The sequence below is a fragment of the Neomonachus schauinslandi genome, chromosome 10 (genome assembly GCF_002201575.2).
Source record: "Neomonachus schauinslandi chromosome 10, ASM220157v2, whole genome shotgun sequence".
Lineage (NCBI taxonomy): Eukaryota > Metazoa > Chordata > Mammalia > Carnivora > Phocidae > Neomonachus > Neomonachus schauinslandi.
In genome coordinates this window covers 15,815,326-15,841,094 of record NC_058412.1, presented here as the reverse complement: position 1 = coordinate 15,841,094, position 25,769 = coordinate 15,815,326, and the positions used below count along the sequence as shown (strand labels likewise).

General features: G+C 38.3%; 1 protein-coding gene across 1 annotated transcript in view; it reads left to right on the top strand.

Annotated features, from left to right (window-relative positions):
- The window catches only part of LDAH (lipid droplet associated hydrolase), a 105,118-nt gene that overhangs the window by 53,483 nt on the left and 25,866 nt on the right, over positions 1 to 25,769 (top strand). Inside the window, exon 5 of the mRNA XM_021697462.1 lies at positions 21,116 to 21,350. Within this exon, the coding sequence (XP_021553137.1) occupies positions 21,116 to 21,350 (235 nt within the window). The remainder of the gene's footprint in view (positions 1 to 21,115; positions 21,351 to 25,769) is intronic.

The following is a 25,769-nucleotide window of genomic DNA, read 5'->3' as shown; positions in this document are numbered from 1 at the left end:
TGTCACTCTCATTTCTTTGCCGTCTTACATCCCAAGATTTAAGTGGCAAGGTAGCAGAAGTCTGTCAGTGGAAGCTGACTTAAGCCCCTCTCTTCTTTTTTTTTTTTTTTTAAGATTTTATTTATTTGACAGAGAGAGACACAGTGAGAGAGGGAACACAAGCAGGGGGAGTGGGAGAGGGAGAAGCAGGCTCCCCGTGGAGCAGAGAGCCTGATGCCGGGCTTGATCCCAGGACCCTGAGATCATGACCTGAGCCGAAGGCAGACGCTTAACGACTGAGCCACCCAGGCGCCCCTTAAGCCCCTCTCTTCTGTGTGCAAGTTCTTAGTCATGTTTTGCATTGGCCCTCTGCATTCCAGCAAACCCCAGTGTCTGTGTTAGTGTGTCTCTAGGCACTGAGGTAGCTGTGTTTGTGGCATTGTATCAAATTCTGAGAATATTCTCCTGGTGATGGAAGTCATCAGTCTGCTATATGTGGACCTTTAGCTAATCACCCAATGCTTGTTGTTAGGATGAAAAATTCAGACATAGCCTGGGAGAGGTGTTTAAGCAGTTTAAAGGTATATTCAGTTACAACCCATCTCAGTGAAGCATGAATACAGCTATCTAAGCTGATACAGATGGAAAGGAAAAAGAGACTCATTTTTAAATTGATCATTCAAAATTTTTATTATGAAAAACTTCAAAAAGAAAAAGAATTATATAATGAATCTCCAGAACCCATTATCCAGATTAATATAGCTACTAATATTTTGTTATCTTTATCTCATTTTTTTTAATACTTTCAGTTGAATTGTAGCCCTCATGGTATTTCACCCATAATTACTTCACTGTGCATCATTATAAAAGGACCTTTTCTTATATAACTACCATGTCATCACACCTAACAAAATTAATGGTAATTCTTTGATAACATCTAATATAGTCCATACTCATATTTTCTTTGTCCCCAGAATGTTCTTTTACAGTTGGTTTGCAAGATCTTTCTTTAGTTTAAAAGTATTCCTTCCTATTACCAAAGTTCATATGTTTTTAAGTTTCAGGAAGGTAGGAGAAAAAGTTAAAAAAAAAAGTAATGTACCATGAATTGTTCTCATAACTCAACAAGTAGCTTTTTAAAACTGAACGTAAAATTGCTTAAAGAAAAGTGTGGATAGATCATGACTTTATATAGGTCATTTTAAACCTAACTAACTGTCCCTTGAGTTTCCATGTTTGGACCAGAGGATAATACAGCACGCCCTCTCAATTTTGTTTTTGTTTAATAAGAAAACAGACTTTGAACTGTTTTTGCATTGTTATTTATTAGGATTTAAAAATTTATATAAGATACTTAGTTCTCTTGTAGATAGAGTGATTGAAGATTAAACTATGCACTGTTTTTACTATGACAATTATTATATCACTGTAGCTATCATTTGTGGGTCTTAATCCGCTCAGCAAGTCTTCGATGGGCTCCTGTTCCCATTTTCTACATGAGGAACCCAAGACCTAGTACAGAAGTAAGTTGCTCAGGGTTAGATAGCTGGTAAGTGCCTATGCTAGAATTTGAACCCATGTGTGTTTGACTCCAAAGTCCATACTCCTGCTGAAGAGCTAGCTAATAAAATCTATCAAGAAAATGTACCCAGAACAATGCGTGACCCAGTGCTTAACAAATTAGTATATGGTAGCACTGGGTAATGTCTGCTTATTGAGTATGTAGTAGCATTTAATAATGCTTGCTAAGTGGACCTCAACAGTAATCAAAATGAGCTGCTACTATTGCAGTATTTAAAAGAAAAATGTAGTGTTACGTGTGTATATACTTCTGTATACACTTTTAGAAAGTCTGAACAGGTAAACACCAAGTGGCTTATAGTAGTGACCTCTGGGGTTAGAGGTAAGGGTATGTTGGTGGTAGAGACTCTGCATCGTTTCTGCTATTTTACTATGACTGTGTGTTATCAGGAGAAAAAAAAAAATTCTCCTAAAAACGTCCATTCTTTTCTTTGGAATCTATGTTAAGAAAATAATCTCAAAGATAGAGAAAACACTCATATACAAAAAATATTATTTGTTGTAACAAAAAATTGGAAACACCCTACTGTCCTACTATAATGAAAAGGTTAAGTAGAGTATGGAATGTGCAAGTATCAAAAATACATTCTCAGAAGACACTGTAGAACATAAATTATAAAATGTTAAGGGTTTTAAAATATATACAGAATATATGAGTACAGCTATATTAAAAGAAAACATACATTTAAAAGCTTGAAATAAAATTACCAAAATGAATATAGTGATTGTGTTTGAGTGGTGAGTTTGGGGGTGATTTTTTTTTTCTATTTACTTTTTGTTTTAAAAATTTCCTTTAATGGCATATGTTTTTTCACTGTCCTAATCATTTGGAGGTTATACATTCTCTCTGTTTTTTAAAAACAGCAATGTGATTGTAAGAGTTCATAACAGAAAGTTGGCTCAGGAGAGAAAATTGTTGGTTATTTGTTGCACAGCGATAGATAACAAATAAGAGGGGAAAAGTAAAAAGGTCAAGTCTGCATCATGATTCTTGTGCAGGAGAACTCTCCCTCCGGACCAGTAGCGGCACCAGGTGGATAGCAGCATCTTTAGCAATAGCTGTGATCCTCGCCTCTTATCTTACCTACTCTTCCTCCTCTACTCAGGTAGCTAGGCTTTTGTCCTTCCTTGCAATTTTTTATTAACCTGCTTCTCCCCACTCCTAGAATAATTGGGATTATTGATAGGTATGTCTTCAATGGTCTCTTCGTGACTGTTATTTGAATGTGATTAAAAAAAAAAAAACCACAGGTTGGGATTAGCATCGTCATTCATCATACTGTTAGAATGAAGCAGGTTCTTTTTTAGAATAGGAGAGCCATCATCGGACCATGAGGTTCATAGTGGCTATGACTCTAAGAGGCTCTGGGGTATGAGTGAGTGGCCATGCTAAAGCAGAAGTGTTATCTTTGTGAATACTGTTACAGTTAGATGGATACAGGTCTGAAAAATAGAGCTCATACCTTGCTACATTTAGACTTTGTTTTGCCAGTGAACTGGGCGTTCACAGAAGAGCAGATTCATAGAGCCTTAGTGGATGGAGGACAGAAGAGATAGCATGCAAGAGTATGAAAACAGATGAACACATTTCTGTGAAGTTGTTCTTCTGTGGCTCTTATTTATTCTATCCAGAAGATTCTTTTTAGGTCTATCAGTTTGTGGAGATGAGAATGGTGAATGTGATCTAGAAAGGAAAAGGCTCTCTAATATGGTTATCCTGCGTGCATGAGGCTATTTTACCCTCCCCTCTTGCTCTTATGGAAAATCTGTGAACAGTATGCAGTGCAGGCCACAAAAAATTCCCTGAAGTGGAAAAGGCCTAGCAGGTACTAAATGAAAGATGCCTCGCAGAATAAAATGTGGTTGCTTTGAGATCTTGCATTCCAAGCCAGTTCAGACTAATTGCATTTGGTTGGGAAGAAGCCAGATTATCAGGTGTCAGAAAGGTATATTGATGAATGGGTAAAGATTGAAGCCAGCATCATTTCTGGCAGCCTGTCCCTAGGAAAGCAGACAGTAAATCATTTCCCAGTATCAGTCCTACAGAGACCAGAGGGAGCGTGCATAAATGAAGCCTGTAGACAAGCCAGAAACTCCATTTCAACAAATAATTTTATCTCCTCACCAGTAGAGTTCTGGGAGCTTCTGTAGTAAACCAAATTGAGTGTTAGAGGTTCAGCCTTTTCCTTTTTCATAGCCCAGGACCCTTAGGGAAATGCTGAGGAGCTTCTTGAGCCCCATTGCAGAGGAGAAAGGCTCTGAGGGCTTCCGTCATATCATATGAATGTTGACTGATGCCGATTCAGAAGTGATTTCATAAAATCTTAGGGGCCCATTGTGATTATCTGGGTGCTGGGGAGTTCTCCTCCAGGTTCTCTGAGGGAGATGACCTCCTCTGTCTCCCTTGGCCATAGTCCCTGCACCTAGTGCGTACCTAGTGCTCTCTCCTACCTATTAGTAATTTCTTCCTACCTACTTCCTTTCTGCTTCCTCCTACCACCACCCAACAGATGCCTTCCATCCATCTTCTGAAATCATCTCAGATGCCAACTCCTGCGTGAACTCTTTCCTCATTCTTCTTAGTCATTTTTATTATCCTTCCTTTGAAACCGTTTTCTCATAATTCTTATATATTCCACCTTGTATTATAGGTATTGCATATTTATTTGATTCTCCCTATTAGATTTTTAAGCTTTTCTTTTTTTTTTTAAGCTGAGGTATAATTTACATACAACAACTCTTTTTTTCTCTCCCTGCCTCAATCTAGATACTTTCTGCAACCTATTTTTCAGTACACCAATCTTCCCTTCAGCTATGTATAAACTCCATTTACACCCATCTTTTGTAGTCTCAATTCAGTTATTGTAATTTTTGCTTGTAAAATTTCCATTTTATTATTTTTGTTGTTACCAATTCCTGAAATTCTGTTGTGTTGGATACTTTCAATATCCAAGTCTTGTGTGGTTGCATTTCTTTTCTTTTTCCTTGTTTGTTTCCATCTTGTCCCTCAGTATGTTTGTATACAAATCAGAGTTCTCTAGAGAAACAGAACCAGTAGGATATGTGTACATATAGAAGGAGATTAACTATAAGGAATTGGCTGACACAATTCTGGAGGCTGATGAGTCCTAAGAACTGTAGTCCGTAAACTGGAGACCCAGGAGGACGGATGGTGTATAAGTTCTAGTCACAAGGCAGGCAAGCTTGAGACCTAGGAAGAGCTGATGTTTCAGTTAGAGCCCAACGGCAGAAGAAAAACCATGTCCCTGCTCAAAAACAGCAGAAGGAATTCCCTCCTACTCAGCCTTTCTGATTGGATGAGGCCCACTTATATCAAGGAGGGCAGTCTCTGCTTCACTTGATCCACTGATTCAAATATTTATCTCATCCAAAGCACCCTCACAGATGCATCCAGGATAGTGTTTGACCATATCTGATCACCCCATGGCCCAATCAAGTTGACACAGAAAATGAACCATTGGGGCGCCTGGGTGGCTCAGTTGGTTGAGCATCCAACTCTTGGTTTCAGCTCAGGTCATGGTCTCATGGGTCATGAGATCAAGCCCCACGTCAGGCTCTGTGCTCATCGGGGAGTCTGCTTGAGATTCTCTCCCTCTGCCCCTCCCCCAGCTCGCTTGCTTGCTCGCTCTCTCAAATGAATAAATAAATAAATCTCAAAAAAAAAAAAAAAAGAAAATGAACCATCACTGCTTAGTAAGGTGTTCTTTTTTTAATTGAATTCCTGACGTTATATATGAAAAATTGTTAAGACAATATGAGGCTCCTATATTCCTCCATGGAGAATTTCCTTTTGCTTTTGACTAGCAATTACAGTAAGGACTGATCACACGTTAATGCCATCTGGACTCAGGCTGAGTCAATGCTACCTCTGTGAGAGTTGGTCTATGTCCAGTTGGTCTCTACTTCTAGGGGGTAACCCTTCAGTAGTTCCCACTGAAAGCCTGGGGTGCCTTCTCTTGAATGGGCACCAAATGCCCAAATTTTGACCCTTGAGCCATGGTATACTTCTAGAAACCCAGCTTCTTGTCCTCTTATCTACTGCTCATGAATTGGTAAAAAAAAAGAAGAGCTATTTGAATAACACACCTCTCTTGAGTTTTCTTTTTCTCTAGGATTTTGGCCCTTTCAGTCTCTTCTGCTGCTCTTGATGCTTTCAAAGGCACTTTTAAAAAATACTTTTTCCAGCTTTTCTAATTGTTCTTGGCAGGAGGATTGCTTTGCAGTAAGCTAGTCTGCCACCCCCACTCCCCATCTCCACCATTACCAGCTGTTGCCTGGCTTCAGGTTCTTCAAGCTCTGCTGTTGAAAAGTATGCCATTTCAAGTTTTTGATTCTTTATGTGACTCGTTTCTTCTCGGGACAGTTTTAGAACCTTCACTTTATCCCCATTACTACATTTTATGATGATAATCCTTGGACTGTTTATCCTTTTTAATATGGAAACTGGCATCCTTATGTACCAAAAGCTTCTCCTGTATTTTTTTCTCCTTGTTTTCTCATTATTTACATGTTAAACATCCAGAAATGATTCTCTTGATTTCTTTTACATTGTCAATCTCTTTCTTCTTTCCCCCTCTTTTTAGTTTTATACAGTGAGAAATACCAGATATTTTCCCAACTTTTTCTTGTAATTTATATAATTAAACTTATTTCAGCCTTCATGAAAGTAATTTCTAAGATAATTTCTTGTTCTTTGTTCCCTTTTTGTAGTGTCCTTTTTAATTCACGGCTTACTTGCTTTCTCTTTCTGAGGAGAAAAATTTCTGGAGTTTTGTTGTATTTCAGCACTATCACGATTCATTCTGAATTCCTTTTTTCATGTTTCGTTTATGTTGGTCTGTCTAGTACAGTTGAAGCTTTGCTTAAATGTCTGACATTCCTTTGTTATCTATTCATATGTAAGAATGAAGCACTGAAAATCCTAGGAGGTTTTGTGTGAGAGTGGGCCTTATCAGCTAGTCGGTCTCACTGCAGGGTGATTGGACAGGTATCCTGACATTTTGTGTGTGTGTGCGTGTGTGTGTGTGTGTGTGTGTGTGTGTGGTATTCCTCAGCATCACTATCTATATGGTTTTTCTCTAGAGCCATTCAGTTTCTCCAAAAAAATTCTCCAAATCTCCTGCCTAAGGGCAGCAGCATCAGAGCAAAACAGCATGAGAGGCTGGTGTTTGCATGTGAGAGTTTCAGCATTTAGTGTTTGGGCTTTCATTTAATCCCTCTTTGCTGTGGGCCCTTTGCCCTGCCTTTCTCTGTGCCTGCGTAACTAGCTCAGAAAGCTCTTTCCTTCAGTTTCTAAATAAACCCACAGTCCTGAGCTGGGCTTGGAGAGGAGTTGTTGCTTGGGGATATTGGATGAGGCAGTCATCTTGGAAGCCTCACTGCCCCTCAGCCAGACCTGCATTCATTCAGTCTGCTAGGCGCCGTGCACCGTCACTGAGCACCTGTAATAGACAGGAAGGTGCCCATGAGCAAAGCAGAAAAGAAGCTCTGCCCTCTCAGAGTTCACAGTCTGCTAAGGGGAAATGATAATAAACATGAAAAATGTAGAAATTAATATGTTCAAAGGTGATACCACTTTGATAAAGAGTGGAGCAAGATCAAGGGGATTGGAAGTGCCATGGCTGGGGGATAGAGGGCAGTGGTGGACTGCACTTTATTATTTATCATTTTATTTGGAAACAGTTTCAAACGTACAGAAGAGTTAGAAGAATAAGAATAGTACGTAGAACACCATATACACTTTACCCACATTTACGATTGTTAATATTTTACCTCATTTGCTTTATTATTTCTTCTCCCTCTCCCCACCCTCATACTCCATCTGTCTCTGTCTTCTCTCATATATATAGGATAGGGGTATGTATACACTATATATATATGTGTGTGTGTGTGTGTGTATGTATATTTATATGTGTATATACACATACACATATCTATATATATGTGTATGTGTGTGTGTATTTATATATATATATAAAATATTAGTTGCTGGCTAAAATTTGAGCTGGTAACAGAGTAAATGAGGCCCATTTCAATCATACAGCATTTTCAGATACCATGGAACATTTTTAACTGATAAATTAGTGACCTATCATATTTGTATGCCAAACACTCTTAAGAGCAGAGATGTTTGTAGGCTCTCAGGAATGCCATCCAACCCTGTTAGAGAAGGTAAGGAAGGGCCTTCCCAGGGGCACTTGTCCTCTCTCTGAGCTCCGTAGAAGCCGAGGTCTCAGAAGTTCAGTGAGTTGCAGCGTTAGGACTCAGAAACTAACTCAGGTGTTGGCCAAGCCCAGGAGACCACCCAGAGGGATACTACCTTCAAGAACTTGGGAGTCAATGGGAGGAGGAGCACCCTGTTCAGAGGCCTAGAAGGGAGAAGATAATGTTAGGATACTTCGATATATCTCTGTTTTTTCCTGATCTGAAAGGAGGACACATCCTTAGCTCCTCCATTATCAAAGCTGGTAATGGGGTTTCTGCATGAACTTCAGTTATTTAGGCCTAACCCTTTGCTGTGAATCAATTACTTCTTTTCCCAAGTTTTAATCTCTGTCTCCTGGGGTCTTAGCTGCCCTGACTGCCCTGGGGTCTTAGCTGCCCTACATTTTTGCTGGATAATATGTAGCAAGAAAGCCGTACTTTGAGCCTTCCTTTTGACTTCTGAGAAGGTAGGCGTGTTGTCTGGGACAGCTTCTGTGGAAGAAGTCACTCGCTGTGTGCTGCTTGGCACGCACCCAGCGTGTGCCTCTGGCCATGGGCCTTTCCATTGTTCCACTCTCTCTCAGTCTGAAAACCTGTGATGGATACCTTTGCCTCATCTTAGCTCAGGTATTAAAATGGTACTTTAGTATATGAAACAGAGGTGTACATGTTTCACAGTGTCTTTAGCAAAGTTAAATGGGGAGGAGTCTTTTATACAAATTTCCCCCAAATAACCCTGATCTCTGTCATTAGCACTTTGCTCATGGAGGTACCCAGTGAATATTTGTCAATTTCTCTTTCCAAGGCCCTTCTCAAAGGTTCCTAGGCCATGATGAATCAGAGGTGTCTAGTGCCCATTTTAGGGTTCTGTTGTACTCTTTCTTCCCTGTAGCGTACTTCCTATCATGCATTATTATAAATGTCTCTCTGCTCAGAGTCAGGTTCTCTAAAAGCAGAGACTACTTTGTCTTGTCGCCCAGTGAGTCTCCTGCACTCCCCACAGCATTGGCGTATTGTAGGTACTAGTATATCATGAATGAATGAATCAACCATCCAACCAAAAAACAAGCAATAGACCTAATGAATGACCCTTCCTTCTCAGTCATTCTTGGCTTAAGCTTTTAAAGACTGCCATTTCTAACTTTGGAAAGCCCCAAACCCATTGTGAACAATTGGGATTTTTTTTTTTTTTTTTTTTGCTTCCTGACCCACATAGACTACTCTAGCTCCAAGTTTAGGGAATTGCCAACTAGCAAAACCATCCTTTCCGATTCTATGTAGCTTTGCCATTGAAAACCAAGAGAAAGCTGAAATTGCCAAAGGCCCATAGTAGTCCTGTGAGAATGTTGTAGTACACAGTGTAGATGTGAGGATAGATTGGCTATAGTCCCCATTCACTGAGGCTGCCTGGAGGACACTGTTCAGTTTGGGGTAACATGCTCTGTAATAGAAGGCTGTGCTGCCCAGCAGCCTGTGAAGAATAATCTGCAGTGGGTCTGTGAGCATCACTATTTTCTATTTGAGTTCTTTGTGATTCTGAATCTGAAAGACTCAAAAGGAAGTGAATTCCAAGAGATACCAAGCTGAGAAGAAGAGCACTTTGCATTCAAAAGAAAATAAATGTGAAGTGTATGAAATGACAAAAGCTTGAGAAGAATGGGGTCTAGGAAGATTTTGAACCTGTGTTTCAAATGTTTAAGTGTAATCGGTCATAAGCTATATAAATCTGTCTGCAAATATGCAAGCATTCCTTGTAATTAGCAGCACCGACATGTAGGTTAAATGCATGGAATGGCTTTTTTTTTTTTTTAACATTCAGGTAATTAAAGTATAGAAAAATCTCTGTCCCAGAGGGTCATGAGTATAATTCACATGAATGGAAAATGATAAAAGTGGTCATTTTCTTGAATGCCATCCATCTTAAGAAAAACATGTTGAAGTGGCATAATTTTTTTCAGCAATCAATTGTTGAAGGATCTCATGCTTTACTTCTTAGGATATGGAGTTAGTGATTTCTGAAGCTGAATGGTTTGAAACACTCGTAAATATTGGCCTGCCTCTAACAATAATGATGGTGATTGGCTCACCCGTAGGAAATTAGGTCACAAACAATGATTGCTAAGAAATTATTTTGTATGAAAGCATTTAGTGTATATAATAGTTAATGGCGTGGGCTCTGGAGTTACCCTGCTTGAGTGTGCACCTCGTCTTTGTTGCCAAACCTCAGTTTTCTCAGGAGTGAAGAAACTTACTTGATAAGGTTGTCACAGGTATTAAATGAGATAATGTACATAAGGTGCCTTAACATAGTTCCTAGAAAGTTAGTAAACGGACAGTACTACTGTTATTATAAGCCCTTCCCTACTGTGGGGCATATTCCTATCGTACTCCTCTATGAAACTGTTAAGACAATACAAGATCTCAGAAAGCAAGCACTTGATCATTAGAACTGAGTGGCGTCTGCGGTTTATAAACTGCGTACATGTGATTAAATAAGCTGAATAGTCTAAGGAGAGGAAAACATGCCTCATGGGGAGAAGAGATAAACAGTTTAAACTAGGATTATTTCTAGGTCTGTGCCTTGATCCCTAGCAACTTTATCTTTAAAGGCTATGTGGTTCTCTAACACGTCTTAACAGTGTTGGCAATCATGTAAAAGGAAAAACCGTGTGCTGTGTGCTCTTGTTTTCACCATTGCAGTAGAGAAGCACCCTGCCCTTACTGCAGCAGGTGGGCTCAGCTAATAAACAAATAGGGAAAGTGGCAGTGATACTGCTCTTTTGACATTGTTGAAGTACCATTTATCTTGGCTTCATTCAGTCCAAATGTAGAGGCATTGTGGCTGCATCCCAGAAAGACGGATGTATCTGTAGTATACTATCTGAACAATAACGTTTATTGATGATTCTTTAGATTGTACTCTTTGTTTAAAAAACATGCCTATTTAATGAAACAGATTGCATATAACCCATGTCTGAACATCAGACATCTTACTTACCTTACCTTCAAATTGTTCCTAACTTCCTTTCCATCAAATAATTAACAATAATAATAAATTCAGAAAAAATAAACATCAAAATACTATCTCTAATCCCCCAAAATGTACCTTCTGTAAAAAGTCCCAGTGTGGGGGGGAAAAAAAAAGTCCCAATGTGTATATTTACTTTCCTGCACTATTCAAGAAAACATGGTGGTGCTTCATCATCAAAGTTGACTCTGGTAGATTTCAAATGAGCATGTGAAGTATATGAGAATGTTTCCTTAGAGTAGAATGAACTGGCCAGCCTAGAAGTTCTTTCTTTAATGAGACCATAACATAAGAAAATGTTTTGTCACGTACACAGATTTGGAAACCTTCTCTGCACAGCTGTGTTATAAAATTGGGTATACTTCCTTGACCTTGGTGATTTTTTTGCCAATAGGTTTCTGTATGAATAAAAAATGTTTATTACTGTGGCTTATCCTATCAAATTTGGACTATAAATTTCATTGAAGTTACCATTATGGTATCTATGAAAAATATAAGTTTCACCCAACAGGTAATAACTGTTGTTCTCCAAAGGCAAGAGAGGAAAACCAGTCTCATCAACTAAGTATTAGTTGTGATAAGCAATCTTTGGTCTTCTTACAGTTTTGAGAGGTAATGATGCATTCAGAGTATGTATTCGAACTTCCTTATTGTTTCAGCACATTTCCATGATTTCAGAGTGCACTTGAATTCTCATTTTATTATTGATACAGATCAACCACATGTAACCCTGTAGTTGCTCGTGTATTTTTAGAGTTTCCCTTGCATGCAGTTTTGTTTAACATGGGTCACAGTAATGGATCATTTATACAAAGTAATGGATTGCTTCCTCTTTCTGCCAGCTGATTTGATCAGTCTGAAGTTCTTTGTACTGTGGGTTACATAACTAGTATGGAATCTGTATGGTGTATTTTTTAGTATGACAGTAACTGTATTAACCATTTATATTCTCTAAATCTTTTAAGGACATTTTAATAAACACAAAGAAGCCCTTGTTTTGAAGTGAGTAAACTTGAAACTAAAATGAGCAATGAGTTATCATAAAGGACTAAACCACCAGACTTCTGGGAAAGCAGGTCATTTTCATTAGGTGATTGTTGATTGGAGATCAATCAATGGATTGGCCAGGAAAAAAAAATGAAAACATTTCTTTCTAGCTTTCCCATTTAATGTATTTTTCTGCTTTTACAAACAGAGTTCAAGAGAACATATATTCGTTTTACTTTCCTAATGAAGAATTTGTAGCACCTGAGGGTCCTAGTTCTGAGTATTTTCATTTATCATCCACGGTGCTATTTTATAAGTGGCAGAAGGTTTAGGGGATTAGGATTAAATGTACTGATCTCACATTATTCCCTGGAATTATCCTTTTAGCCAAATCCCTGATGATAGTAGTTGGTTTCATTTTTTACTAATACGGCTTAAAAGTTGCCTGGAGGAGAAAATAAGATTGAGAGCTGAACAGTTAAATTCCAGTTGGTGGAGACTGCATTATTCAGTGACGTTAATTCTCCGGGTATCATTCATAGGATGTAGTTGAAAAACCGGAAAATAAGCAAAATTGCCTTTGTGTTTTCAGAATTGAAAGCCCAAAGAGCATATGAGCCCAAATACATAGAATGATTCCTTTAAAGTTTGCTAACTCCCTTTTATTCACAGTCCCGACCAGCTGGTCTCAAAGAAGAAGGAGAATTTGGACATCCTTGTTGTCAGCACATGCAAATCTACCTGATGTCTCATTGTAATATAGTTTTCCATTGTATGGGCACACCACCATATGTGGGTCCACTCCTCCTTATGAACTCTCATCTCCAATCCTTGGCTACTCCCAGTAATTCTTTTTTCCAGTTTTCCCAACAGCATTTATTGAACAACTTTTCTTCTCCACTGATGCTTTCATATAAATTTTATTCCCGCACGTATTCAGGTTTGTTTTGAGACTCTTTTATGTTCCACTGAGCTATGTGATTGTTTTCTGATAAATAGTTTCAACTATTGTAGCTTCATAATCTGTCCAGTATTTCGGAGAGCCGATCTCTTTCTCTTCTTTTTCAGAATTCCTAGTTAGTGCATTTTATTTTCCAAATGAACATTAATATAATTCATTAAATTTCAAAATAAGAATCATCTTTTAGTATTTTAATTGGGATTGAAATGAATTGAATTGATGCATTAATTTAGTGGGAGAATTTAGATCTCTTTTGCAATAGAAGAACAAAGAAATGTCCCATTGTGTTTTAAAGTTTTCTTTAGATAAGTGCACTACATTTCTTCTTACATTTGTATTTAGCTATTATTTTTGTACATGGGATTTTTTAATGTTTTAAACAAAAGTCATAAATAATGGTAATTTTGCCTTTCCAATATTTATAACTCATTTTTTATCTTGTCTAATTTCATTGATTTAGCACTTTTGAGACAGTATTAACAGTCCAACAACAGAGTAATTCTATTAAAATGGAAGTCAAACACATCAATCTTGTTTCCAGAACCCTTCAAAGGCTTCTTAGCTACTCACAGTAAAACCCAAAGTCCTATCAGACCCTACATCCTCTCTCCCTCCTGCTGTCCCTGTGATCACAGCATAACCTGCTGTCCTTTCACACACCCCACCCCAGCGATACTGTTCTCTGTGCTTTTGCTCAACACACCAAATTAGGTTCTGTCTTACACCCTTTGCACTTGACTTGCTCCTCCGTCTCCCAGAAAAACTTTTTTTCCGAATATCTTCCAGCTCACTCCATGACTGCCTTTGCACAAATGTCAGCTTTCTTTGTAGCCTTCCCTCGACACCCTATTTAAAACTACACCACCACGGGCGCCTGGGTGGCTCAGTTGGTTAAGCGACTGCCTTCGGCTCAGGTCATGATCCTGGAGTCCCGGGATCGAGTCCCGCATCGGGCTCCCTGCTCAGCGGGGGGTCTGCTTCTGCCTCTGACCCTCTTCCCTCTCATGCTCTCTGTCTCTCATTCTCTCTCTCAAATAAATAAATAAAAATCTTTAAAAAAAAAAAAAAAACTACACCACCACTTCCAGTAATTCCTAATCTCCTTTCATTGTATTTCTTCCCTATATCCCATGGACTTGAGTTTACTAACATGCACATTTTTCTATTTATTATTTTATTATTTATTGTTATTTATTCCTTAAATTGTCCTTTAATTACTTTAGAATTATTAATCATTTTTGTGACTTACATACATGCTTTAATCACTTTTGGATCATTTACTCAATTATTTAATATTTATTATCAATTTTATTTATTATTTATATCTTTCTCATTGCAAAAGATAGTAAGAAAGAAGAAAAAATAAGGTGAAGGTACACAAAAAATAAAAAAGCAACAAAGTAGGATTTTAGGTTTAGATTTTAGACTTAGCTCCAAAATATTAGGAATTATTTAAATAAAAAAGTAGTAAGCATATTAATCATATTAGTTAAAAGACAAAGACTGTCAAATTAGTTAGAGAAAAACATCCAAATATAACCTCTGAATATAAGGCCATAGAAAGGTAGAAAGTGAAAGAGTGGGAAAAGTTGTATCTTATAAATTCTAATCAAAAGAAAGCTGTAGTAGCTATGTTCATATTAAAATTAGCCTTAAGGGAAAAGCATGCTAGAAATGAAGAGAGTTGTTTTTTTTTTTTTAAGATTTTATTTATTCATTTGACAGAGAGTGAGTGAGCATAAGCAGGGGGAGGGGCAGAGGGAGAGAGAGAAGCAGACTTCCCACGGAGCAGGGAGCCCAATGTGGGGCTCCATCCCAGAGTCCTGGGATCACAACATGAGCCCAAGGCAGACACTTAACTGACTGAGCCACCCAGGCACCCCTGAAGAGAGTTCTTTCATAATTATAAAGGTTTACTCTGTCAGGTAGTAATAGTCAATATCAGGAATGAAAGAGGTAATATCACTACTGTGGTCCAGAGATTGAAGTATAATCACAGGATATTATAAATAACTTCATGCCAGTAAATTTTGAAGTTTAAATGAAATAGACAAACCCCTAGGAAAAGAAAACATTAAACATATTGAAGAAGAACTTTTATTATTTTTCCAAGAAAAACTTTTAAAAGCCTGAATCGTCCTAAGCCATTAAATAAATTGAATCCATCAATAGGCAAAACTTCCTAAAACTATACTCCAGGCTTCACTGATGAATTCTATCAAATATTTGGAGAATAAATCATTATTATTTTACAAAATCCTCTAGGCAACAGAAGAGGAGACCATACTCTCCAACTCAATTTCCTCAAACTAGCAAACCCTTTACATCTAAACCTGGAAAAAAGTAATACAAGAAAAGAAAGTCATAGACCAGACTCACTTATCAACATGCAAAAGTCCTACACAAAATACTAGGAAACCATGTAAAAAGGATGAATCATGACCACGTGGGTTTATCCCAAGAATGAAAAGTTAATTTCGCATTAGAAAATCAATTGATAGTTTACCACATTAATAAATGAAAGGAAAAAAATCATAAAATCATCCCAATAGATACAAAAAAGGTAATTGATAAAACTCAACATCCATTTATGATTTTTAAAAGCAATTAACGAACTAGGAATAGAAAATGTTTTTAATCTGACAAAATATATCTCTAGAAAACCTTCAGTGCATATCATGTTTTGTGATTATATTGGGAAAAAATTTTTTTTAGCTTGGGAACAAGAATTACTTCTGTTAGCATTGTATTAAGGTTTTGGTTAGCTTAGGTAATGTAAGAAAAAAAAGATACAAGGATCTGAAAGGAAGAAATAACACTATCATTAATGTGGATGATAAGACTATGTACTTAGAAAATCCAAAATATCTACAGACAACTTATTAGAACTAAGGGACTTTAATAAGTTTGCTGGACACAAAATCAACATGTAAATATTATTTATATCATATATAAGCAGCAACCATTTAGAAAATGAATTTTTTTTAAAGACTTTATTTGAGACAGAGAGTACAAGCGGGAGGGAGAGGGAAAGAGAATCTGAGGCAGACTGCACTGAGCACAGAGCCCAACGCGGGGCTCGATCCCACGACCATGAGATCATGACCTGAGCTGGACAAAACCAAGAATCGGATGCTTAGCCAACTAAGCCACCCAAGCACGCCTAGAAAATGAAATTTTTAAAATACCCCATTTACAATAGCATAAAAAAATAAGTACCTAATAATCTGACAAAAGTTGTGCAAGATGACTACATGTAAAATGTATAAACATTTTTAGAGACACAAAAAAAGAGAACTATCCCATGTTCATGCGTTGGAAAACTCAGTATTGTAAAGATACTACTTTTCCTCGAGTTAATTTTTAAATTTAGCACAATCAGAATCTCAGTGAGATGTTTGTGGAACTTGAATAGCCAATTCCAAAATGTTTATGGAAATGCAGAGAGCCAAAAATACCCAAGGCATTTTTGAAGAACAAGCTGGGGTTTAACTTACTGTACCAAATATCAAAATATAATGAAGCTTTTCTAAGTATGACACTGTGCTCTTGGCACAGACTGAGAGAGGTAGGCCAGCAGAACGGGTCAGAGAGCACTGAAAAGAACCCATTCACATCTACATGGGATTCACAACAGGAGTGTCTGTGCAGAAAAGCAGGGAAAGGGCAGCCTTTACAGTTCATAGTGCTGGGACAATCACGTTTCCATATGTTAAGAAATTAAATTAGACCCATATTTCATGGCACACATAACAATCAGCTTCAGGTAGATTATGAACGTAAGTGTGGAAGACTAGACCACAGAGCTTTTGGGGATACTATTAAAGAATGCTAGCTGCCGGGCCCGCGAACTGTGGCTCACCTGGATTTGTCAGCATGGTGTGTTCCTAAGGCTCCTGGTGAGACTGGCGAATGAGAGCCCAGCTGAAGCCAAGAAGTCAGTTCCTTCATCTTTTCCTTTGCGGCCACTGCAGCTGCTAACACCTGCTTCCAGCCTCAAGGGAGAAGACTTCCTGTGGTTGGGAAAAGTAGCTCCTTCTTGGCCCTTCTGCTGGGAGGCCTCTGCAGGGCAGCTAGAAACCCTGCCTCTCCCAGCACCAAAGATTGCTCTGTGTAAATCCATCCCTGTTTGAATCTCTCACGACTTGTTAAGTCCAATAGAACATTGGTAGCACTTACAGGTATAAAAGGACTCATGATGTTAGAACTACCCAAAACATAAGGAAAGACTTCTGAATTTGAAGGTGTAAAAATCAGTGGTTAATTGTAACACCACTGCAGTGCTGAGAGAATTCATCATTTCTACGTCTCGGACTCCTAAAGCATGCTGCTTGGTAAACAAGTAAGTGCCAGATCCCCAAATTAAACTGGTAACATTTGACAAAATGATAAAATTTACTTTCTGTGTGAGTTCCAGACACCCCTTAAAGTGGGGTCTCAAAAACAGAGGCAGAAAGTGTAATAGTCATTAATGTCATGTTGTGTAAGAGTTCGTATTGGTCCATATCTTTAACACTCAGTATTGTGAGACTTCGTAATTTTTGCCAGTCTGACGGGGATATTCCACATCTCTTAAGAGTGACAGCAGTCACATTTGACTTTGAGCCATTGGTCGTGGTCCTGAAGAATGTCTTTGGACAGAAAGGCAGAAGTGAAGTAGCAGCATACCACTGTTCAGGGCTGTTGGATTCTTTACAGGTGCCTCCTGCGAGGGCAGAGGCCTGCAGTTATGATGCTGGTGCAGCGTGCCCTGCTTACCCTGTGTTCTCACTCTGTGGTGGTTATGGCAGAATCAGGAATGCCATATCCCAGTGCTACACCAGAGGGGAAGAAGAAGACCGAATATCAGAGAAGTCCTGGGATTCCAGAGCTGATCTCATTCCTTCTCTGTCTGTGTTTGAATACACTGGGTTGGAATTCACACTGAAAGTGGCATCCAGGGAGGATGATTCCTTTAACTGACTTTTCTTGGTTAGTCAGACTTCACAGAGATTCCATAACCTTTATGTGAATCTTTATATGTAATCTTTGTATAAACCCATTGCAGAGTAGGCAGCTGGCTCTGAATGGAGGATTCTGGATCATACCTGATGCTCTGGAGTCCACAGTCATCTGCATCACAAGTCCCCATGAATGCCTTAATTAAGCACACACAGTCCATCTACCATCTCCTCTGCTTTGTACTGAAGAAGATGTTAAGGTGGCAGAAACTCACATATTCTAGCTGAAACCCTACATTCACTCCAAAAGCACATTATGAGCATTTTACATGTAAAGTTGCCAAGGCAGCATTTAAAAAAGTCATCAGAAAAAGCTGTGGCTTCCTGCTCCCAAAGAATGTCTTATTCACCACCAAGACCACAAGGAACAGTACATTCTTACTGATGTGACAGAGGAGGAGACCTAGTAGAGGTCAAATTATTATGACCAAAAAGGAAACAACTAAAATATCTCAGCTACTATTGAGCGAAAAGGAAATGGCTGAGCACTCAACTGACAGATATGACCAAGGAAAAACAAGAAAGATGATTAGAAAGAAAAGAGTCCTCCCCAGTTTCACCCTCAAATCCCTGTTCTTTATTAGAGACACTAACAGAGAGACTGTATATTAGTGAGAATTACAGATCAACTTGAACGTTTGGGCAGTGCCACCCTACAGGTTATTATGGAAAAGGACTGTCAGTGTAGGTGTACTGTCGGGTCCTTCCAGGAAAAGTGCATTCAGTTCATCCAAAAGGAGGAATGTAAACACATAAGGGAAATGACAAATCACTGATAGCTGGAATCAAAGGAAAAGACTCCACTAAGAGGTAGCTTTACCTAATTTCTAAAGGAGCATTTTGAATGAAAAAAAGTAATATCTTCATGATTTGAGGTTGGACAAGAACTTTTTGAGCTAGGCACAAAGAATAGTAAGTACAAAAGAAAAGATTTAAATTCAACTGCATCGAACTTAAGGAATTTATGTCCGTTAAGAAAAAAATAAGAGAGGAACAGGCAAGCCAAGACTACAAAATGACAAAGGACTAGTATCTAGAATAAAAAAACAAAAACAAGACTACAAATCAAGGAGAGAAAATGATAGGCAGCCTAATAGAAAAGTGTGCAAGAGACTTAAATAAACATTTCAGGGGATATAGAAAATGTAAACACATAAAAGTTGTTCAACCTTACTGGTCATCAGAGAAACACAAAGCCACAGTAAAATACCACTATTCATCAGGTTAGTCAAAATTAAAGAGTTTGTCAGTACCAAATGTAGTGCAGATATGTAACAATAGGAGTCTTGTGTCTGTTGGTGTGGGGGTACATTAGTACAACTACTTTGGGAAACTATTTGGAATTACCTACTAAAGCTGAACTTGCAGATACCATATGACATAGTATTTCTACCTTGAGTGATATTATCAACAGAACTACATGCATACATGCACCAAGAGACACATATAAAAAATGTTCATAGCAGCATGTTTGTAATATCTCTGGACTGAAAACAACCCAAATATCTATCAGTAAAATAAATAACAGTATATTCATACAGTGGAAAACTATAGAGCCAAGATAATAAGCTGTTGCTACGTATATCAACATGGATGAATCCTACAGTGTTGAGTGAAGGAAGTAAAACACAAAAACATACTGCTGATTGCATTTAAATAAAATTCATCAACAGACAAGATTTAACTTTGGTACTAAGGAATATGTGTTAGTCTGCTCGAACTGCCGTAGCAAAATACCATAGACTAGGGGGCTCAAACAAGTGACATTTATTTTCTCGCCATTCTGGAGGCTTGAAGTCCAAGATCAGCATGACAGCATGGTCAGTTCCTGGTGAGACGTGTGTTCACCAGACCTCTTTGTATGTGCTTTGGGAAGAGAGAGCGAGCTCTCTGGTGAATCTCCTTGTAAGGACACTAATCCTGCCTATCAGAGCCCCACCCTGTGACCTCATTTATCTCTACATATAATCATGTTTTATCACATTTCAGGGGAGTCACAATTCAGTCAATTGCAGGATGGTAACTATTAATGTAAAGCAAAAGAAGGAAGTGATTATAGTATTAAGGAATGTTAAGTATTGGTATAAAGCAAAGTAAGGAAGTCAGGATAGAGGTTACCTATGATGTGAGCAGAGGTAGGAGTTGGGATTGGAAAACGCCATGCTGGGAGTGTTTTGTTGTTGGATCCACATAGCTGTTCATTTTATCCATTATGTGTTAAACTGGCCATTAAAGTTTTATATGCTTTTCTGTTTGTAGCTTATACTTAATTTATTATTTTTTTTTAAAGATTTTATTTATTTGAGAGAGAGAGAATGAGAGAGAGCAAGCACATGAGAGGGGGGAGGGTCAGAGGGAGAAGCAGACTCCCTGCCGAGCAGGGAGCCCGATGCGGGACTCGATCCCGGGACTCCAGGATCATGACCTGAGCCGAAGGCAGTCGCCCAACCAACTGAGCCACCCAGGCGCCCGCTTATACTTAATTTAAACATTTTAAAAAAAAATAAAACCATTGTGTCCATTCTCATTTTCTGTTCTACAATCTGTTAACATTGGTGATCTATTTCACTTATGTTACTCTGTTATTAATAGGGATTGTGCTTAACTATTTGCCTTTTCTGGCCCCTCATAGAAATTATTTTTATATATTTTTAAAATATTAATATGGTAGATAATGGTAAATTTAAAATGTTTTAGCAATGCTCTTCTTTCTTGTGGAGTATATATTTCCTGATATCCTGATGAGTTCAGTTGAAATTATATTTTTGTCCTTGAACATTTTCCCATGTAGGTAGAGATTTCCAGCTTTTCTTGTTTCTGGCCTGCACTTTAGTAAGGTTAAATTAGGTGTTAGAAATGTATTTGGTGTATTTGGTCCTCTTAAAGATTATCTTTTATTGGTAAAAGTAAGGAAAAGACATTTTCCAAAGTGAACTATCCCCAAATATAATCAGTAAAAGAAATGCTGACTAGAACCAGGGTTCTTTATGTAGCTCTACTTTCTTCTGGTATCACTAGTCAGTCGAGATGGTGTAACTACTGAGATGGGACATGAATTCCTAATTCCAGCAGCCTTTCAAAAGGATTGTGAATTGCTGTCCCAGTCAGGAAAGTATCTAGGAATCTGACGTGCTCCTCACCCTGAAAATTAACCCCAGTAACTCAAGGGGACATCCTTATATTCTCCCCCAGATGGCTTGTGCAGTAAGAAGACAAGCAGATGGTGGTTCTCTTTCACAACAGATCTTTAGTCATATTCTGAAACCCCATTTGTCCATACTGTATGGAAGAAACAATAAAACAGTGGGTTATCCCTTAAGAAAACTTCTCATCAAAGTATGTTTTTTATTATAGATAATTCGCTCCTTTCTGCTCTTTCCAACAATTGAGCGAATGGCCGAGTCACCGAATGGCAGGATCGCCACTCCACTTCTGTGCCAGCTTCGATATGCTCTCTATGTTTTTGCCTACCTTCTACTTAAACCATGGCCTGAGAAAATCAAGTCCTTTGTGATCAGAATTGGCCTTCGAATGATGAACCTACAGAGCGAATTTTCGGTTCTGAATGTATTAGAACCATTCTGCCTTGGTAAGCACATTTTAAAATGTGTATGTTTTTCCATCTCTTTGTGTCTTCCTCACTTTTTTTCTTAAGTGTTCTATAGTTTTCAGAGTACAGATCTTTTACCTGTTTGGCTAGGTTTATTCCTAGGTATCTTGTGGTTTTTTGGTGCAATTATAAATGGGATCGATTCCTTGATTTGTCTTTCTGCTGCTTCATTATTGGTGTATAGAAATGCAAACAGACTTCTGTGCAGTGATTAAAAGAATGAAGTCTTAACTGACTTGCCATTTGCAACTACATGGATGGAACTAGAGTGTATTATGTTAAGCGAAACAAGTCAGAGAAAGACAAATACCATATGATTTCACTCGTGTGGAATTGAAGAAACAACTGATGAACATAGGAGAAGGGAAGGAAAAATAAGATAAAGAGAGGGAGAGAAACCATAAGAGACTCTTAACTATGGGCTAATTGGGTGATGAGCATTAAGGAGGCACTTGATGTAATGAGCACTGGGTATTATATGTAACTGACAAAACACTAAATTCTACCAATGAAACGAATAATACTCTATGTTAACTAACTTGTATTTAAATAAAATTTAAAAAATAAAATTTAAAAATAAAAGAAAGGAAAAATAAAATGTATATGTTTATTCTAGTATCAGAAAGTGGTAAGAGAATAACCTCAGACAGTCGGTGAATATTGAGCAAGGAATTATTTGTTGGTTTCTTTCTCCCAAAAGCTTAAAAAAAAAAATAGACATAAAATAAAAATAGGAATAGAAGGTTTAATTTTAATTTTCATCAAGCTTTAATTTTAAAACTTATCCTTCTGATTCTCCACCCTAGCTGTCAGATGGTGGGAAAAATTCTGTATATAGTACATATGGAATCTTTATAGGAATCCACGGGGCACCCTGTTAGTCCAGTGTGAGAACTTAGGAGAAACCAGCCAAGGAAACCAGGCCCAATATTCCTGTAGAGTGAACAGGCAGTGTTTTGGTATTTTTATTTTTACCCTATAGAGGAGATTATAAAAAGCATTTTCCAGTTAGGGACTCCATTTTCCTCCAAGGAATTCTGCTTCCAGGAAAATGGAATGGATGTACTTTTCCCTGCTTTTCCTACTAAGTACCAAAACCCCTGCATATTCAGTAACATGTAGGAAGGCAAGAGAAAGAACACAGAGAAACAAAAAAATAGAACAAACAGAAAACAAATAATAAAATGGCATTGAAGCTCTAACATATCAATAATTACATTACATGTAAATGGTCAAAATACACCGATTAAAAAACAAAGATTGGCAGAGTGGATTAAAAAACATTACCTAAGTATGTGCTATCTTCACACATCCCAGTTCAAATATAATTATATAGGTAGATTGAAAGTAAAAGAATGGAAAAAGATACATCATGTAAACATTAATCAAAAGGAACCAGGAATGACTGTATTAATATTAGATAAAATAGACTTCAGAGCAAAGAAAATTACGAGGGACAGAGAGGGACATTGCATAATAATAATAAAAGGTTCAGTCTACCAAGAAGACAGAAGACATAGCAATCCTAAACGTGTGTGCACCAAACAAGAGAGCTGCAAAATATAAGAAGCAAAGCCGATAGAACTGAAAGAAGTAATGGACAAATCCCCAATTACAGTTGGGTACTTAAGCACACCTCTCTCAACAGTTGATAGAACAAGACAGAAAATTAGCAAGGATATAGAAGAATTCAACCACAGTATCAACCAACAGGATTTAATAGACTTTTATAGAACACTTCACCCAAAACATCTGAGTTTCAGATAGGCATTAGATAGGCAGCCACCTGTGCTTTGCTTATACCTCCTTAGAAATAGTTTCTTTTTTTTTTTTTTAAAGATTTATTTATTTATTTGAGAGAGTGAGAATGAGAGAGAGTACATGAGAGGGGGGAGGGTGAGAGGGAGAAGCAGGCTCCCCGCCGAGCAGGGAGCCCGATGCGGGACTCGATCCCGGGACTCCAGGATCATGACCTGAGCCAAAGGCAGCCGCCCAACCAACTGAGCCACCCAGGAGCCTTAGAAATAGTTTCTAAACCCAAACCAGGACATGGGGTATATGAAAGTTTTATTTGTTTTTCTGTATACATTTAGTGACTATGTAACACATATGACATATAGTCAAGTGTTTAATGTTTTTAACTAAAAGAGGTAATTATATAAAGGTATTTTCCAATTTTTCTACACCGGAGTTCTAAGCACCCTCTTTGAGAAGTGGGCTGATTAAGCTGCACATAAGAGAAAGGAATCATCCATCCAGCTGTAGCAGTTGACCTGCTATGTCTTCCAGAGACCCCAAGTGCAGGCATCAAGAAACAGATAGTTCGGGGGCGCCTGGGTGGCTCAGTTGGTTAATCGACTGCCTTCGGCTCAGGTCATGATCCTGGAGTCCCGGGCTCAAGTCCCGCATCGGGTTCCCTGCTCAGCGGGAAGTCTGCTTCTCCCTCTGACCCTCCCCCCTCTCATGCTGTCTCTCTCTCTATCTCATTCTCTCTCTCAAATAAATAAAATCTTAAAAAAAAAATTAAAAAAAAAAAAAGGAAAGAAACAGATAGTTCGGACATGACACACTACCCTCCTTGGCTCAAGGCAACCAGAGTCTTCCAGCCACATTGCTGCTTGGGGAGCCCTGGGATTCCTTTTCCACACAACCACTGTAGAGTGATACTGTGTGCAAATTAGACTCTAGACTGAGCTCCCAGCTGCCTTGCTTCATCTCTGTGCCAAACAACTAACGTGCAAACAAACTTTTGGAGCACAGCTCTGCTATTTCTGCCATCCTTCCTTCTCTGATTTTCTATTCTCTTTGTTCTAGATCTGGCCTTCTGATATTCAAGTGAGCGGTACTTCAGGGGTCTTTTTCCCTGTTACCCACTCAGTCTGTGTACCTTGGGTAAAGGCAAAGCAGGCAAAAATTACTTGTCTTTTTTCTTTGGGTTCTTGGTTCATGGTTTACATGGGTCTTAATTAAGTCTCCTGGGAGTGACCCTAGGCTGATCCTTAACCAAGCATTTCAGTCATCCTAGCCAGCCTCTTCCTACCTGTCCCCTTGGGATCCCTCATCACCCTGGTCTCCTCTTGCAAAAAGTACCCCAGAAACTGCCTTTGCCCGGGCTTGCCCTGGCTATCCCTTAGGTGATTCCCACCCATTACCTTGCTTACTATAAAAGGAAGACGGTCTCAGCTGAGCGAGACCAATACTCATAAGACCTGGGCTTTTGCAAATGATTAATGGGCTCCTTCCGAGCTTATATCCCATGAATGGTGAAGGTAATCAGTATTCAAACCAACCCACTTGAGTCAGAAGATACGATTTTTAGGTTACACAAAGAGAGGGCTCACCAAGGGAAAGGAAGACTGGCTCCAAGATCATTCTCGGTGGTCTGTGCCATCCGTGACATCCCCTGCAGACCTGTTTCTCTGGCTTTCCTGTCATCTAGACAGTGACCTTTAACACGCCCGCTTGACTTTTAGGAAGCCTTGCAGTGTTTGCACATTATGTAATGTCTGTGCTCCAGTAGAAATCTCACAGAAACAAACGGAGGAAGTTTGCTAGTCCAAATAGTGGATAATAAATCCTGCCCTATCTAGATAGACACTGATTTTCTGTATCCTTTAGTTTATACACATATTTTTTTGTTGTAGTAAGGTCTGAAAAATTCAAGGAACCAAAATATGCAAGTATTTCAAATGCTATTGCCCTTTTGGCAAAGAAGGCACTTCCTACAGGCTGGGAGTCTACGCATTAGCCTTCTTCAGCAGATTGAGGGAGTGAAACATCACTTCCTACCCAGCATTCAAAGAGTACCCTAATTCTAGTTAGCATACTTTATAAACTGTACCACCATGTTCATCAGATCAATTTGCGTAATCAGATTGTTTTAAATGTTGTTTTTAAAGAAAATATATGGGGTTTTTTTTTAGCTTAATTTTAATTCTGGAATGTTTGCTACTGCATATTTTCTTTACAATAGATGTTCTTCTGTTTCATAAGAAATAGGCTTTTCACTGAGACAGCTAAATTGGATCTCTTGATCAAAGCTAAAAGCAAATATATTTTAGCTTAGCAATATCACAGGTCAAGATAATTAAAAAATATTCTAGGGTCTTTTCATTAGTTAGGCCAAATTCATGTTTTAATTCATATCAGTTACCTATCTAGAAAAACATAGTGCAGAGACAAAGGGCATTCCTGGTAGGTTCTGTTACTTTGTTGCATACATTCTTATAAAAAAAAACTTTCATTATCTTTCCTTTCCTTGATCTATATGGAAATAACTGTTTTAAACATGTACAGTGATATGAAAAGAACACACTTCTTCTCAAAATATTTTTAACTCAATCTCAGAATAATTTTTTGAGTAAGACAAAACCAGACTCCCATGTTACCTATTCTCTC